Source organism: Halyomorpha halys, unplaced genomic scaffold, assembly GCF_000696795.3.
Source record: "Halyomorpha halys isolate HHAL.00 unplaced genomic scaffold, Hhal_1.1 Scaffold3509.1, whole genome shotgun sequence".
Taxonomy (NCBI): Eukaryota; Metazoa; Arthropoda; class Insecta; order Hemiptera; family Pentatomidae; genus Halyomorpha; species Halyomorpha halys.
Window position 1 is genome coordinate 12,873 of NW_027110182.1, and position 13,842 is coordinate 26,714.

Below are 13,842 nucleotides of genomic sequence, written 5' to 3' on the forward strand. Positions count from 1 at the left end.
ATTCAAAAATCTAAGAAATCAACCATAAAGATCCAGATAATAACAAAAACTTAATTTCGCAATAAATTTTACACCATGTTTTATGGTATAACATTTATTAAATGTTGGTATAATATTAATATTATTTATTAAATATTCGTAAACCAACATTTACTGACAAAAATATAACATTGAACGGAAGAAAAAAAAAATAATAATAAAATAATAAATAATCTTTTAATTTGATTAATATAATAATTAATTAATATAAGCAAAATTAAATAAAATATAAATGGCGTTAATGACCAATGAAGTTTGGCGACACTAAACAAAAACAAACTATATTTTAGGCCTCAGTTTTTAAAAATCATTTTTTTTTCCCCACTTGTAAAACTTTCTCCCGTACTTTATTCGCCTTAATCAACTGATCATCAAAAATACCAAAAATTTTCGTAATCAAAAGATCTATCAAAGTGATGAAGTTACCCGAATAAAAAACTTACTTATGACAACGGACGTAATCGTAAAAGGTATATAAAAACGCATGCATCATGCCTCGAGCAATTAAAAGTATGAACCATTTATTTTATAGCCGGGATAAGGCAATTAAATTAGCACTAACCTCACGTTTAATGGTTTATTGATTGCAATAAATTCCACGGCTGGATTCGTCACTATCAAGTAGAATATAATACAATATCGAAGAAGCCAATACCCTATATGAACTTTACATAAAGTCCTTCTATAAATAGAGGATTCGGTACAGCCATTTAGTAATAGTAATTAAGTTATGGTACCATCAATCATCCAATATGGAATGGATTAATTAAAGAGTTATAACCGAGAGTCATAAATTGGTTATTACTCAAGCATAGAACCATTGCACTTTATTACGGACTCTAATGAGCTATCTAAAGAGTCCTCTTAGTTTACCTTTTGCTCTCATCTTCCCACCTTCCGTCCCAACAATAATTACTTTTCTTACTCTAACTGAATCCTTTCCACTCTAATTAAAGGACGTAATTAGCCATCTTTAAAAAATTAATAAGATAATTAGTTTGTGTTATTCAACGGAAGAATTTTTAGTAACCGGGAATGGAAGCATGATATTTTTTATTTTCTCCCTTAATTTACATAATTTATTTTTATAAAACCTACCTATTGGTTTTAAATATTTAAAAAAAATCATATAATTTTAACTTATCACACTACATTAAAAAAAAAAAGTCTACTGCAGTACCCTGAAGCGCAATACTTCTGATCACAACTTCAAGTCAAATAAGTCAATATGAATAAAACTTATATCATATATAAATAAAAGGGGCTATTATTAATTAATAATAATAGATTTATTCTCATTCTTTACATAAATAAAACCTCCCTTGGGACCTTAACATAAAGAATTTATAATAATTACAATGTATAATTTTTTACATTAATTAAGAATAAAATAATGATTTGCCAGATATTTAAAAAAAAATTAAATCTCTATCAGTGCAACCCATGAAGGGACAGAGTTCAATACTTAATAAGGAAGTACTGTAACTAGATCAACGGTTGTGCAAGGAGGTAATTTGGTCAGAATCACGCTCGACTGCTAGATTTTTAGCTAATTAAGGATACCCACTTCATGAGATCTTAAAGGGCTCCCGAAATCATAGGACCGACTCAACGGCTACAAGTAACAGATAATAATTATCTGCCAGAGATAAGATGATCAATAGTACACGGATTCGAACCCGAGTCCTTGAGTTAGTAGTCCATTGCCTTACCAATGAGCTATCCACTCTCTATCACAATATATATGTCACCAATTTTTTTTAGATTAGTGGGCTCGAACTGAAGTTATCCATTTTTTTTTTTGTGTTAAGAAAAAATCTTTAACACTAGAGAAGGGGAATATTATAAACAAAAAATAATTATTTACATAATTATTTGCTAATACAACTGTTAAGTTATATTTATAACGTAGTCGTCATGCAATCGGGTAAGAGAGGTCTCTGCTTTTCCGGTTTGATTCAGATGTTTCTTTTTTTCTTTTTCATTTTCATCCTTTAGTAATTCATAATGCACTACAAATTTATCAAGTAGCTAAACAGACCCAAATCAAACGATTATAATCTTTCCAATCTAAAACACTATAACTTATCACCGAAGCACCATCGTAATTACATACTGACTTAAAAATTGCAACTGTCACTGAATACATATGAACTTACTACAAATGTTTTCATGCAAAATTACTAAGATACCAAAACACGCTTAAAGGACAAATGGCCACGATTCTCATCCCTGAGAACACAAGGAGAAAAAGGTGCGGCCATTCCAACACCCCAAGAAATAAGTCTTCCGATGAAAAATGAAATATTGGCTAGTTGGCAAGCCATGTGGTATGAAAGCAAATAAAAAAATTATTAAAAAACCGTTACCACATCAAACCGTTCCAATCGCAGGGAGGAGGTAGCTATAGCCAGGATGAGAATAGGTCATATGCAACAGTGTACTTACGGTCAGTCACATATTTGAGGAATGCCATTTCTATTCCATGAACTTAAGTAGATTGGGAGTGGGGCCGAGTGTATCGGATGCCATAAATGATGACCAGAAAAACATAGAACTGGTTTTAATTTTCTTAAAAAGTAATAACCGTTTGAATAAGATTTAAACCCGAAAGTTTGTTATACGTACTAAATAATTCTAAAATAAGTAATTATTTAAATTTATTTAGTAATTATTTGAAGAGTTTTAAATCTTAAAATTGAATTATAAAATGTGAAACACGGGCGTTGTTAACCTATAGATTTCACGCCCTAAAGCCCCAACGAACAACAACTACAAGGAGGAGACAAAAAGAAGGTGGATGAGGGACCTGCTAACATGAAGATGTAAAACCAGAAAGGTGCTGCTCTTATGCCTTACAGGATATTTGTTTCTTTAATTACTGTAACAGTCAGGCAATCTGCTGATCGTCAATTTTGTATTTGTCAGGCACGGATATAAATGAAAAGGGAGGAAAAAATAACCAATAGATCTTGTGAATGAGTACCCTTCTTTATTTTATTTTATTTCATTAGAACCCATAAGAACATTTCGAAAAAAAACAGAATTATAATTATAAGAAAATAAGGAAAAACAAAATTAATTGCCAGAATTGTGAAGGTGTGTTACATTGGAGAAACTTCTAAAAAATTAAAAATTACTGTTGAGCAATATAAGAGTAATTGTAAAAATATCAACACAACAGCACTAGCACAACATAGCATAAAGTATAAACATGATATTGATTTTAAAAATGCAAAAATTTTAGACATAGTAAATCACAAAAGAAATAGAAAAATAACAGAAGCAATATATATCACAAAAACAAAGGTAACGCTAATAATTTTAAGATACATACCAAATATTTATGTACACATTACATTGATATAGTACATCATTTAGTAATTTAATGTTGTACAATAGTATTGAATAGTAGAATAAATTAAATTCATTATTGTGTTATTGTAATATGTTTTAAAAAATATATAAATATTGTTAATAAATTTGTCATCTTTTGAGGAACAGATGTAGGAGAGTATTAACTTCAGTTTATAACCTATTTGTCATCAATGGTAAAGATAACCTGGTGTCAGGAAGGTATTTCAGATCTCCTTGTTTATAGTTATTTTGGTATTTTTAATTATTAATATTTATATTATTGACAACAATATGTTATTGCTAAACACAAAATGTAATTTTAAAAGATATATTTAATCAGGTAATTGTTTTTAAATTTAAAAAAAGAAAATGTAATAAATTTATTAAGTGTTGCATGCATAGGATGAATTTAAGAATTTGTTATAGACACCTGATGATAGGGCGACAACCCCTAAACGTTGTTATTGGTTTTAATGAAATAAAATATAAAAAAAAATTAAATCAATGAAGACTACTTTTCATTCACAAGATCTAATTATATATGAAACTCATTCAGTAGGACATATAACATTAAATAAAAAATCATATAATTCATTAATATTTTTTATTATATTAATGAGAGCAATATTTTTTTTTTTTTAATAAACAAAATCAAAGGAACTTTAGAGGAAACTATTCTGAAAATTCGGCATTTAAACCTTTTTAAAAAAATTCAATGAAGAAGGGAAAAATCAATTTCATAAAGTGACACTTATGTAACTTATGGTCGTTATCTGGTTTTTTGTTCTAAGGTCTGAAATGTTGGCCGAAACGTTAAAAAAAATAAATTTTACTTATTTGAAAGTATTATGTAATATCATCATCTAATTATAATGTATTTTTTAATGGTAGATTATTTTATATAATGCAAAAATTCGTTAACATCATACCATAGACCTTTATTCAGAATATTGAGAACAAAAATTGAGCGATATAATATCTCTATACATAAATATATCCCTTAATTAATTTCAGCATTACATTAGCCCGAGTGACTAGCGAATAGAACTAACATTCTAATAAATATGACACTGAAGCTCAACGCTTCCTCTATCTCAACTATAAAACATGCCCTATCAGATAAACTATAGGAGAACTTCATTAAGGAGGCACAGAGGCAACGGAGCGGGAACATAAACTGAAACTTGAGCCGCCCGGTAGCCAAAGCGTGGGCGGAGCGGATCCGCGGCCTTCTTGAATTGTTACATCAACTACGGTTATTCTTTATTATACAGGCAGGCTGGCTATTAGCAGTGCCATTTATATCTTGTAACAGGGCTGATTCATGTTCACTGCCTTGTAGATCAATTATTTATTCTGCAGGCTGCCATTCTGATTCGGAAGCCCTGTTGGAGTCCGTCTGTCATCTCCTCTTTAAACGGCTTTGATCTACTCGATGAATGGACAGGTAAAAATTCAATAGTGGTTTATAAATTCCAATATCTAAATATTTATTTCATCCTTCATATTCCTCCAATTTCATACTGTAGTATGATACACGGAAGGTCTATCATACTCAAAATAAACTGTATTAAAGAAGATGAAGAACTGGTATCTGAAATTAGTTCTTTCCTTAAATAGAATGGCACGTGAGATAAAAAAATATTTTATTTTTTGAATTTGAAGTATTGTACACATTTTGGTTAATTTTTGACAATTCTACTAGTTTTTGGGGCAGTCCATAAAGGAAGAATAAAGAAAGAAACCCCTGTCTACAGTAATATCAATGGAACACGTCCATTTAAGAATAAAACCAAAGCTTTTTTTATTATTAGATAAAAAAAACAGGAATATGTTGGATGTTATTTTTAAAAATATCCGAGGGCGTTAACAAATCTTGAGCCACGAAATCATGGCTCGCTTTGAAACTCTGTATTTCGACTTTACCCGATTTTGAAGTTCTTAGAATCGTTAAAAAAAAAAGTTCGTTCTTCTATGTGAAAATCGTTTGAGCATTATTTTAGAAGGTTTCGGTAAAAAATTGTAAAGAACGAGAATACAAGAGCAGTGTTCTGTTATAAATTTTAATAAATATAAAATTAATTCATAGTCACACTACCTCTATTTTACTTTTTATTATTAATCATTTTATTTATTCATTACTATTATGTTTTATTTTATTTTTTCTATTTTCTTCTCTCGTCCCTTTTTCAAATTAACTTGTTTCTTTTTACTATTAGACGGCAATTGTTTGTTTTAGTTAAGTGTACCAATATCATTATTTTTTGTTATTAATTTTACTTTCCTCTTTTATTAAGAAGCATTATTCTTATTTATTTATTTTATTTTTTTTTTCTTCTTTTAATAATAACATTCTATATAGTTAGGGGTGTTTTTGTACGAGACTATACCCCCCTCCCCATAATCAACTGTTAAAAAAATATATTTATAATATAATGGTTATATCAACGCTGTAAGGCCCACCAGGCCGATCTTATATAAAATATATATATTGCTCCTTTCCTCTGGACGAATATCCCTGAAATATCTCCCTAAAAAATTCCCTGTTGAGTGGGCGGAAAATCACTTTTTAAAAGGTTTGTACAGTTTGGACAAGAAGTAATTGTTCTCGTTTTTTTTTGGGGGGGGGAAGTGAAAGTAAATAATTACCAAGATTTAATTTTTTTAATATCTGGCAAATTATTATTTATTTTAAATTAATGTAAAAAAATTAAATAATGAAGTAGTGGTAATTATTATACAATCTTTATGTTTATAAACGCGAATCATACCTCCCATGGGAGAAGCTTCTGGTTATGTAAAGAATAGAAATAAATCTATTATTAATAATAGCCCCTATTTATTTTTATATAATATTAGTAATACCCATATTGAGAAGATCCAAATCCACAAAGCTCCTAAATTCGGGCTGGAATCGTTAACTGCCCTCTGGTAACAATACACCACCCTGGAGCACCTCCACCCCCGCACGGAGGAGATATAGGAAACAATCCTGAGGATAATAGCCCAGTGACATGGATCATTAGAGAGCTATCCCGGACAGCTGCCTAAGTAGCCACCGCTATTGAGGGGTTCCGCGCTATTGACTCCGCTCCACCACCGGCTACTTTAGAGGATCAGTTTCCTATGGGGTCACTGCTGTCTATATACAGTCCATAATATAAACACAGCAACAGCCACCATTATCATTTGTCTCTCGCACATTATCTTGTTAATCTTTGATATACAGAGTAACCAGTAAGGGTGACGGCAATTATTAAAATATAGTACAGAGGGCGCATCACACAACTTTCACTTACTATATAAATTCGTATTATTATGTTTCTGGAGGTAAAAATAACAAATATGAACTTTGCTCCTGCCATGAACAGTTTAACATCCAATCGGGAGAGATCTGGCGGCCTTATCCGATTCATACTTTTGCCGCTATTCTTTTTTCCTGCTATAATTATTTATAAATTATTTAATATTTCGAATTTATCCATTATTTATTATTGCTAACAATGAGAGCTGTTGAATATTTCCAATAAGCAAAATTAAAGGTATCTTACAGGTAGATTTTTTAAAGCTAGTCACTTAAACTCTGTTTAGCTATTTCAGTGAGAATAAGACCTAGCTGATTTAAAAAACACTTGAGTATTTAGGGAGCGCGGTGGCACCGTGATAAGGCACGATGCTACTAACTCCAACGAATCCGGCTGGGCAGCAAATTGTTTTCTTTTACACTGTAGCCGTGAGTCAACCCTGTGGGTTCTCGAGCCCTCCTAGGGTCCACCTAGGCTCAAAAATAGGGTACCCCTAATTGAGTAAAATAGGAATAGGGACCTATGGGGTAAAGCAATAAAGAACTTGTAATAACAATAGTCAATTTTCAAACACAGAATAGAAAATATTTTGTTTAATTATACCATTTTGGGAGACTAACCCCAACGACCCGAGTTCGAATCCGACTGGGCAGAAAATTGTTTTCTGTTACACTGTACCCCTGAGTCAACCCTGTGGGTTCTTGAGCTCTCCTGGGGTCCACCTAGACTCATAAATAGGGTACCCTTAATTGAGTAAAAATCTAGTGATCAAGCGTGATTCTGACCCAATCACCTACTTGTACAACCGTTGGTATATTAACAGTACTTCCTTACAAAGTACTGAACCCCTGAACCTTTATGGGTTGTATTTTTAATGGATATAGATTTTAATTTCTTTTTTTTTTTTTGTTGAGTCTTTACTTAGATATTAATTTACGCCTTTCTCTAATTTTTGTATTTTATTATCAAATAGTGTTATGATAAGTTTTTGATAGTAAAATACAGAAATTGTTATGGATATAAATTATTAAATAAAAATAAATGGTATCTATAATGATAAATTGGTTTATTTTAGCTGCGTTAAATTGACTTGGGCCTCTATAGCCTGTAAATTTTAATTAGTTAACTAAAATTAAGATTGTTCTTGATGATGGCCGAAACGTTGCACTTTTAATATATTTTAATAAGGCGATTGAGGCTATTTGAATAATTTTTGGTATTATGAATTAATTTTAATATTTGTGTATTTTATTTTCTGTATGTATTTATACAATATTTATGTTTTTGTTATCATTTTAATAACGCGTTTTAGACGTTATCAACGTTTTATCATTTGAATAAAGACATTATCTTATTTATTATATTGAATGGAATGGAATTCATGAAAACGCTTGAGAAAGAAATATTAAAACGATTACAGACAAGTAGCTTTTACTTATAAAGCTTCCTAAAGCTGCTGAGAAATTTCTTTGACAGATTACATAAGACATTTATGACATAGATCTATAACTTGGAATTTCTTTGTTATTTAACTAAATAATGACTAGGAATTCAATGTTGAGTAATTAATTTCATTTTATAATTTAATTATTATTAAGATATGTTATTCTATTTCAAGATTGATTTTTACGATATCGTTGTTGTTAGTTAATGAATAATTCATATTGTGTCAGTTAATTGCGTTAATTTGAATATGTAGGCCTCTTGCATAAGAATAATTTTGCATTATGATGCACCTCGTTTCATTTTAATTCTTCCGGCAATGAAGATCATTGTAAGACATGATGACTTTGCAATTAAACATTTTATCGTATTTAATTAATTAAAATAATCGTAATTTGTATGTAAATAATTTGTAGGTCTGCATTAAATAGACCATTCCGATAAAATATTGTTTTATTTTTTCTCCTTTTTAATGTAACCCAACAGCCGCGGTTATGACTTCAGTTCCAAATATCTTATTATCTATATATTTCAGAGTGAATGGTCCAACATAAACTTTTTAATTATTGGAACTATTTATTTGCTTTTTTTTTTAATGTTTCCTGTCGCCATAGAAATGTTCAAAGCTACTTAAATCCCTGATTTCTCTGGTAGGAAAAAGGTTATGAACAAAATTAAACGTTTTTAGTGCGTTGCTCAATTTTTTTTTACCAATTGATATGTCTCTTTCTCAATAATACGAAAAAAACATATCAATGGTATCATTAAATCATTTTATATCTACAAAAAATTATAAAAACTAAATGAGGCTTGAAGTGTCATTTTGTATTTTTGGAAAAAGCAAACCATTTTTGGTTTTATCGTCGTCTGAAACCCTTAGCATTTTTCGAATAAAGTAAAAATTAGAAATTTTTAAATTTGATTTATTTAGAGATTTTTGTTTTCGTTCCTGAATAATGTTATTTCAATGTTGATTAAATTTTCTGCAAAACAAAAAAAAACCTCATTTAATTCCGACTATTATTTATGAATATAAAACCTATTGAATACCAATTCTAAAAAAAAAAGTTGAATACAGGCAGGTTCTATTTGATTTTTTTTCATAGCTTGAAAGCTGTACGTCGCCATATATTGTGAATGATACTGCATTGCTTACGTAGGTCCCAATAGGACCTATATAAATAATGAGACATAGAACAGTTTTTGTATTAAAATTTTATGGAAACCGATTAATAAAATGTAAGGATACACGAGATATCTTATTTACCGATTTTTATTGTATATTAATTCTATATATTTTTATTATGTATTGTTATTTACCGCTAGTAACTAAATAGATATAATAAAAAATTAATTCGATCATTAATCCTGTAATAATAATGTATGTTTGATTTTATCTAAAATTATTAATTTACGTTTAAATTTCAATCGTGTCCAATTAATCTATGTAAAAACTATAGCAAAAAATAGTGAAGCATAGCCGAGTATGCTAGTATTTTATAAACACGTGTAAGTTGTAACTCATTTGTTAGGGCTTTCTTGTAACATTTCACAAGAAAGCCTAAAATGCGAATTTTTATAGCCAAAGAAAACAAAAAATTTATTTTTTGAAATTTTCACCTTCCAAGGTTATAAGTAAAAGTTATGCGATGCAAATTTTTACATAATATGTTAATTTTGCAAGTTGATTTAATTATGCAATATTGTACTATAATATTATTTATTTGTTACATTATATATTATGATGTTATATGTTACAGTCCGACATCGTGCACCAAAGCGTCTACGAACTGGTGCACTCGGAGGACCGGGAAGAGCTGCAGAGGCAGCTGCTATGGAACTCCTTCCTCCCTCAGGACTCGAGCAGCCTCCAGCTCCAGGACTGCCTCCACCCGGAGCGGGCCCACCTCCTCGAGAGGTCCTTCACCGTCCGCTTCAGGTGTCTCCTCGACAACACCTCGGGCTTCCTGGTAAGTAGATATCTTCTTGTCATTAATACTAACATCCCTCCACATATTTACAATTATAATTCCACAGGTTATTGCCGAAATATAAAATCTAGTTGATAGGGGTGTCTTGTTATTAGTGATAGAACATTCAAAAATCCTGTTTCACAACGTTAAAAAAAAATTTTCATTCATAACTCTATATCCTTAAAACTACCTACAACACTAGAAAACGTAAGAGGTCATGATTTAAATTAAAGTAAATTTGCTAGAATATGAGCCCTAATAGAGCTATTTACGTTCAATAGTACAGGAGATATAACTTTGTAAAAATCCATAGTAAATGAATTTATTTTGATAAATCTATATCTCAGAAACCATTCGACGTACAGATGTTTATGAGCACTCAAATTAAAGCTAATTTAATGTACTATAATGTTTTTGTTAGTAGAAGTAATGTATATGATATATGGCAAAATAAATTCACAAAATGTTAATTTCTAGTTATCGGATAAAATTGTTGATTTTTGAAAAAATATTCAAATATTAAAATAAGATTCTGACAACCGCAGTGGCTTTCTCCTGGTTTGTTTGAAACAGCCAATTCCACCGTGATTTCACCCCATTTTTTGATTCATTTAATGAAAACTATGTATATTTACTAGTCAAAATTGACGAGCCTGTCTAAAAAAAAAATCATTCGGAGCTCTATATCTTTAAAACTACCAACAACACTAGAAAACGCAAGAGTACATAATTTAAAGTAGAGTTAATTTGCTAATTTTTAAATTAGAATTAAAATTTAAAACATGTTTATTACTAGTTACTCGGATATTGTAAAGTTTTGGAAAATATCAAAAAACACTACTACTAAGATAAATTACTTCATTGTACATTTAACTAACTTTAATTTGGATGCTTGCAAACATCTGTACGTCTTAGGTTCTTGAGAAATATTTTTTCATAAGTCAAAATGGTTGTTCGAACAACCAGGAATTAATATTTTAGTTGTCGAATATAATTAAAACTACTACTTCTACGAAGATAAACATTATTAACTACTTTATAGTAGATTAAACTAGTTTTGATTTGAATGCTAATAGACGTCTGTACATTGAATAGTTTTTGAGATATAGATTTCTCAAAATAAATTCACTAAATAACGATTTTTTAGTTTTTGTTTATTTTTAGAAAATTTACACTAGTTAACATATGTTCTCTTAAGCTTTCCTAGGTTGCCAATTTTTTTTTTTTTTTAACCTTTTGAAACTATAACTATTTTTTATTCCCCCTACTTATACTTAGCAGACCCATCAATTTTTACTAGTGAAAATATAATTCTATTTTTTTTTAATACTTGATACGTATTATTTATTAAAGTAATGAGAAATCGGCGTGTAATAACTGCTTTTTTTTACCCCGGCTCTTATACTAGTAGACAATCCACCCACCACGCAAAGACTGAAGCCCAGACTGATCCAAGGCATCCTGTATAAACTCTTCATTGATTTAATTTTATTATTATTATTTTTTTTATTCTCTAATTATTCAGCAAAATTTTTTTTGTATTTATTCTGTAAATATTTTTTGTTTTAGTTTGTCATTTTTCTCTGGATTATTATTTTTTTAATGGGCATATACTCTTGTAACTAAAATTGTTAATGGTCATAGCATTGCAAATAGTAAAAGGTGCCTCTTGCACGAGACTATATAGCCCCTCCCCCATTGCCAACTATTAAAAAATAACTTACAAACTGTCACAACAACAACCACGTAAGGCCAATCGGGGCCGATCTGATAATAAAGAAATATAAAAGAACAAAAGTATATTTTGAAATATTGGCTTAAAACGGGAAGATGAAACTTACATTAAAAGTTAAATCGAGCAATATATAAAAAGCGCCTAAAATTGAAAACCGGTATGAAACCCTCCACTCCCACCCTCCGTGGTAGCCTTACTTATCTGCCTTTTTAAACAGACAATTAAAGTGAGTAGGTTGGTCGATGTACGACTTGTCATAATCTCACAAGAGGAGATCATAACACAAAAAAGGCAATCTTCTCCGCCGGACCCGCCCCTCAAAGACCCCCGGGGAAGGTCCTATTTCACTTTTGAAATATTAGCTAAAAACGGGAAGATGAAAATTTATGATAGTGTAATCGAGCAATATTTAAAAAACGATGATTTTATTTGACGTGATGTTGAGGTTTTTACAAAGGATTGGATAAGAGAGGAATTAGATGCCTTATTGTAGCCAGTTAGGAAAATTCAAATACTTCAATATAGTTGAAATTAAAGATTTCGCCCCTTTCCTGAATAAATAGTAGTAACGTCCAGGGTGAGAGACTATAAAGAATATGATACGCCATCATGCTATAAATTCCAAAGGGCTTAATAATCTTCCTCAAACCTATATTTCGGCGTCTTATTACCAATTGGAGCATTCTTCGGTGGCCAGAACAGTGCCCCAGGGCCGGAGATGAACCTTTAAGATAGCGCCCGAGGGTTATTAAGGAGCAGCTGGTCCCCTTTTATCACTCCATTAATTGCTAATAGTCACCCACCTCTGTCAACTCCCTCATCCAGCTACGTCTCTGTCATATTATTATGTTACATAAAGATATAGATAAAAAGATAAAGCTCTCTAGCTGGCAAATTTATTACAGTACACCGGGCGTTCCATTTGCCACGCAGCGATGAAAAATTTGTTATTTGGCAGGTGTGTGTCCCCTCGCGTTCTCATTGTTGTATTTTTCTCTAGTGGTGATAATTAAGACCTATATTATTAACGACTGCCTATTTTACGAGTCGGAGATAACGCATCCATCTGAACGCACGCACGATTCAATCATATAATAAAGATAAGTATATAATATTTGTCCTATCTCTCTCTAATTTATTACAGATTGTGGCCCTCTTTTTAACTCAGCGCTATAAATAGAGGGATTAGGAAAAAAATCCATATAAGAGAGAGAGAAACATTTTATTAAAAATGTTGTGAGCCCAACTGTATTGGGTTGTCTCATACACAGCATACTTGACATTAGTAAAGAATAATTTTTTTTAAAACCGATTAATACAAACAGTCATAGCATAAAATAATAATAAAAAGTCACAGTATAAGAATTTTTGAATTATATGTCAAAATATACATGTTTTTTAGTATTTATTTTTTTCCCCCGAGTGTATTCTCATTTATTTTTTTTTGTTACCTTTTATTGTTCTTTATATATGTGTAAGTATTTTCAAATATTTATATTTTATATAAATGACTTTTTTTTCACTACCCACTAACGCATAGTTTCTTTTAAAAAACCGTCCAAAAAAAATGAACTTATGTATGTAAAAAAAAACACAATTTAATCAATTTCTTGGTAAAAAAAATACAAAAATAGTCAAATTTTTATTTTAATTTTGGATATCGGTCATAATACCTAGTTCGCTATGTCAACATAGGCTATACATATAGAGCATTATTAGGGAAAATAAATCATTGTTATTTATTTTATTATTATCACATTGTTATTTTCAATTCTCGATTATATTCCAGAGTTAAAAAATATAGCAGCATAAAATACAACGTCGCTCGAATTATCTTAAGTGTGCACGGTTTGGCCTGTTTAGCGTGTTCGATTTAACTCGATCTTACAAGTTAAGGGGGTTAAACATAAAACAGATTTACAGTCATAAATGTAAACAAAATATAAACATTTTAAATATAATAAAAAATGTATGTAGACAAAAACTCAAC

General features: G+C 30.3%; 1 protein-coding gene across 1 annotated transcript in view; it reads left to right on the forward strand.

The window, feature by feature from the left end:
• Positions 1–9,904: 9,904 nt before the first annotated feature.
• ss (spineless) overlaps positions 9,905–13,842 on the forward strand; it is a gene marked incomplete at its 5' end in the record, with an annotated part of 44,027 nt that continues 40,089 nt past the window's right edge. Inside the window, one exon of the mRNA XM_014437736.3 lies at positions 9,905–10,114. Coding sequence (XP_014293222.3) covers positions 9,905–10,114 — 210 coding nt within the window. The remainder of the gene's footprint in view (positions 10,115–13,842) is intronic.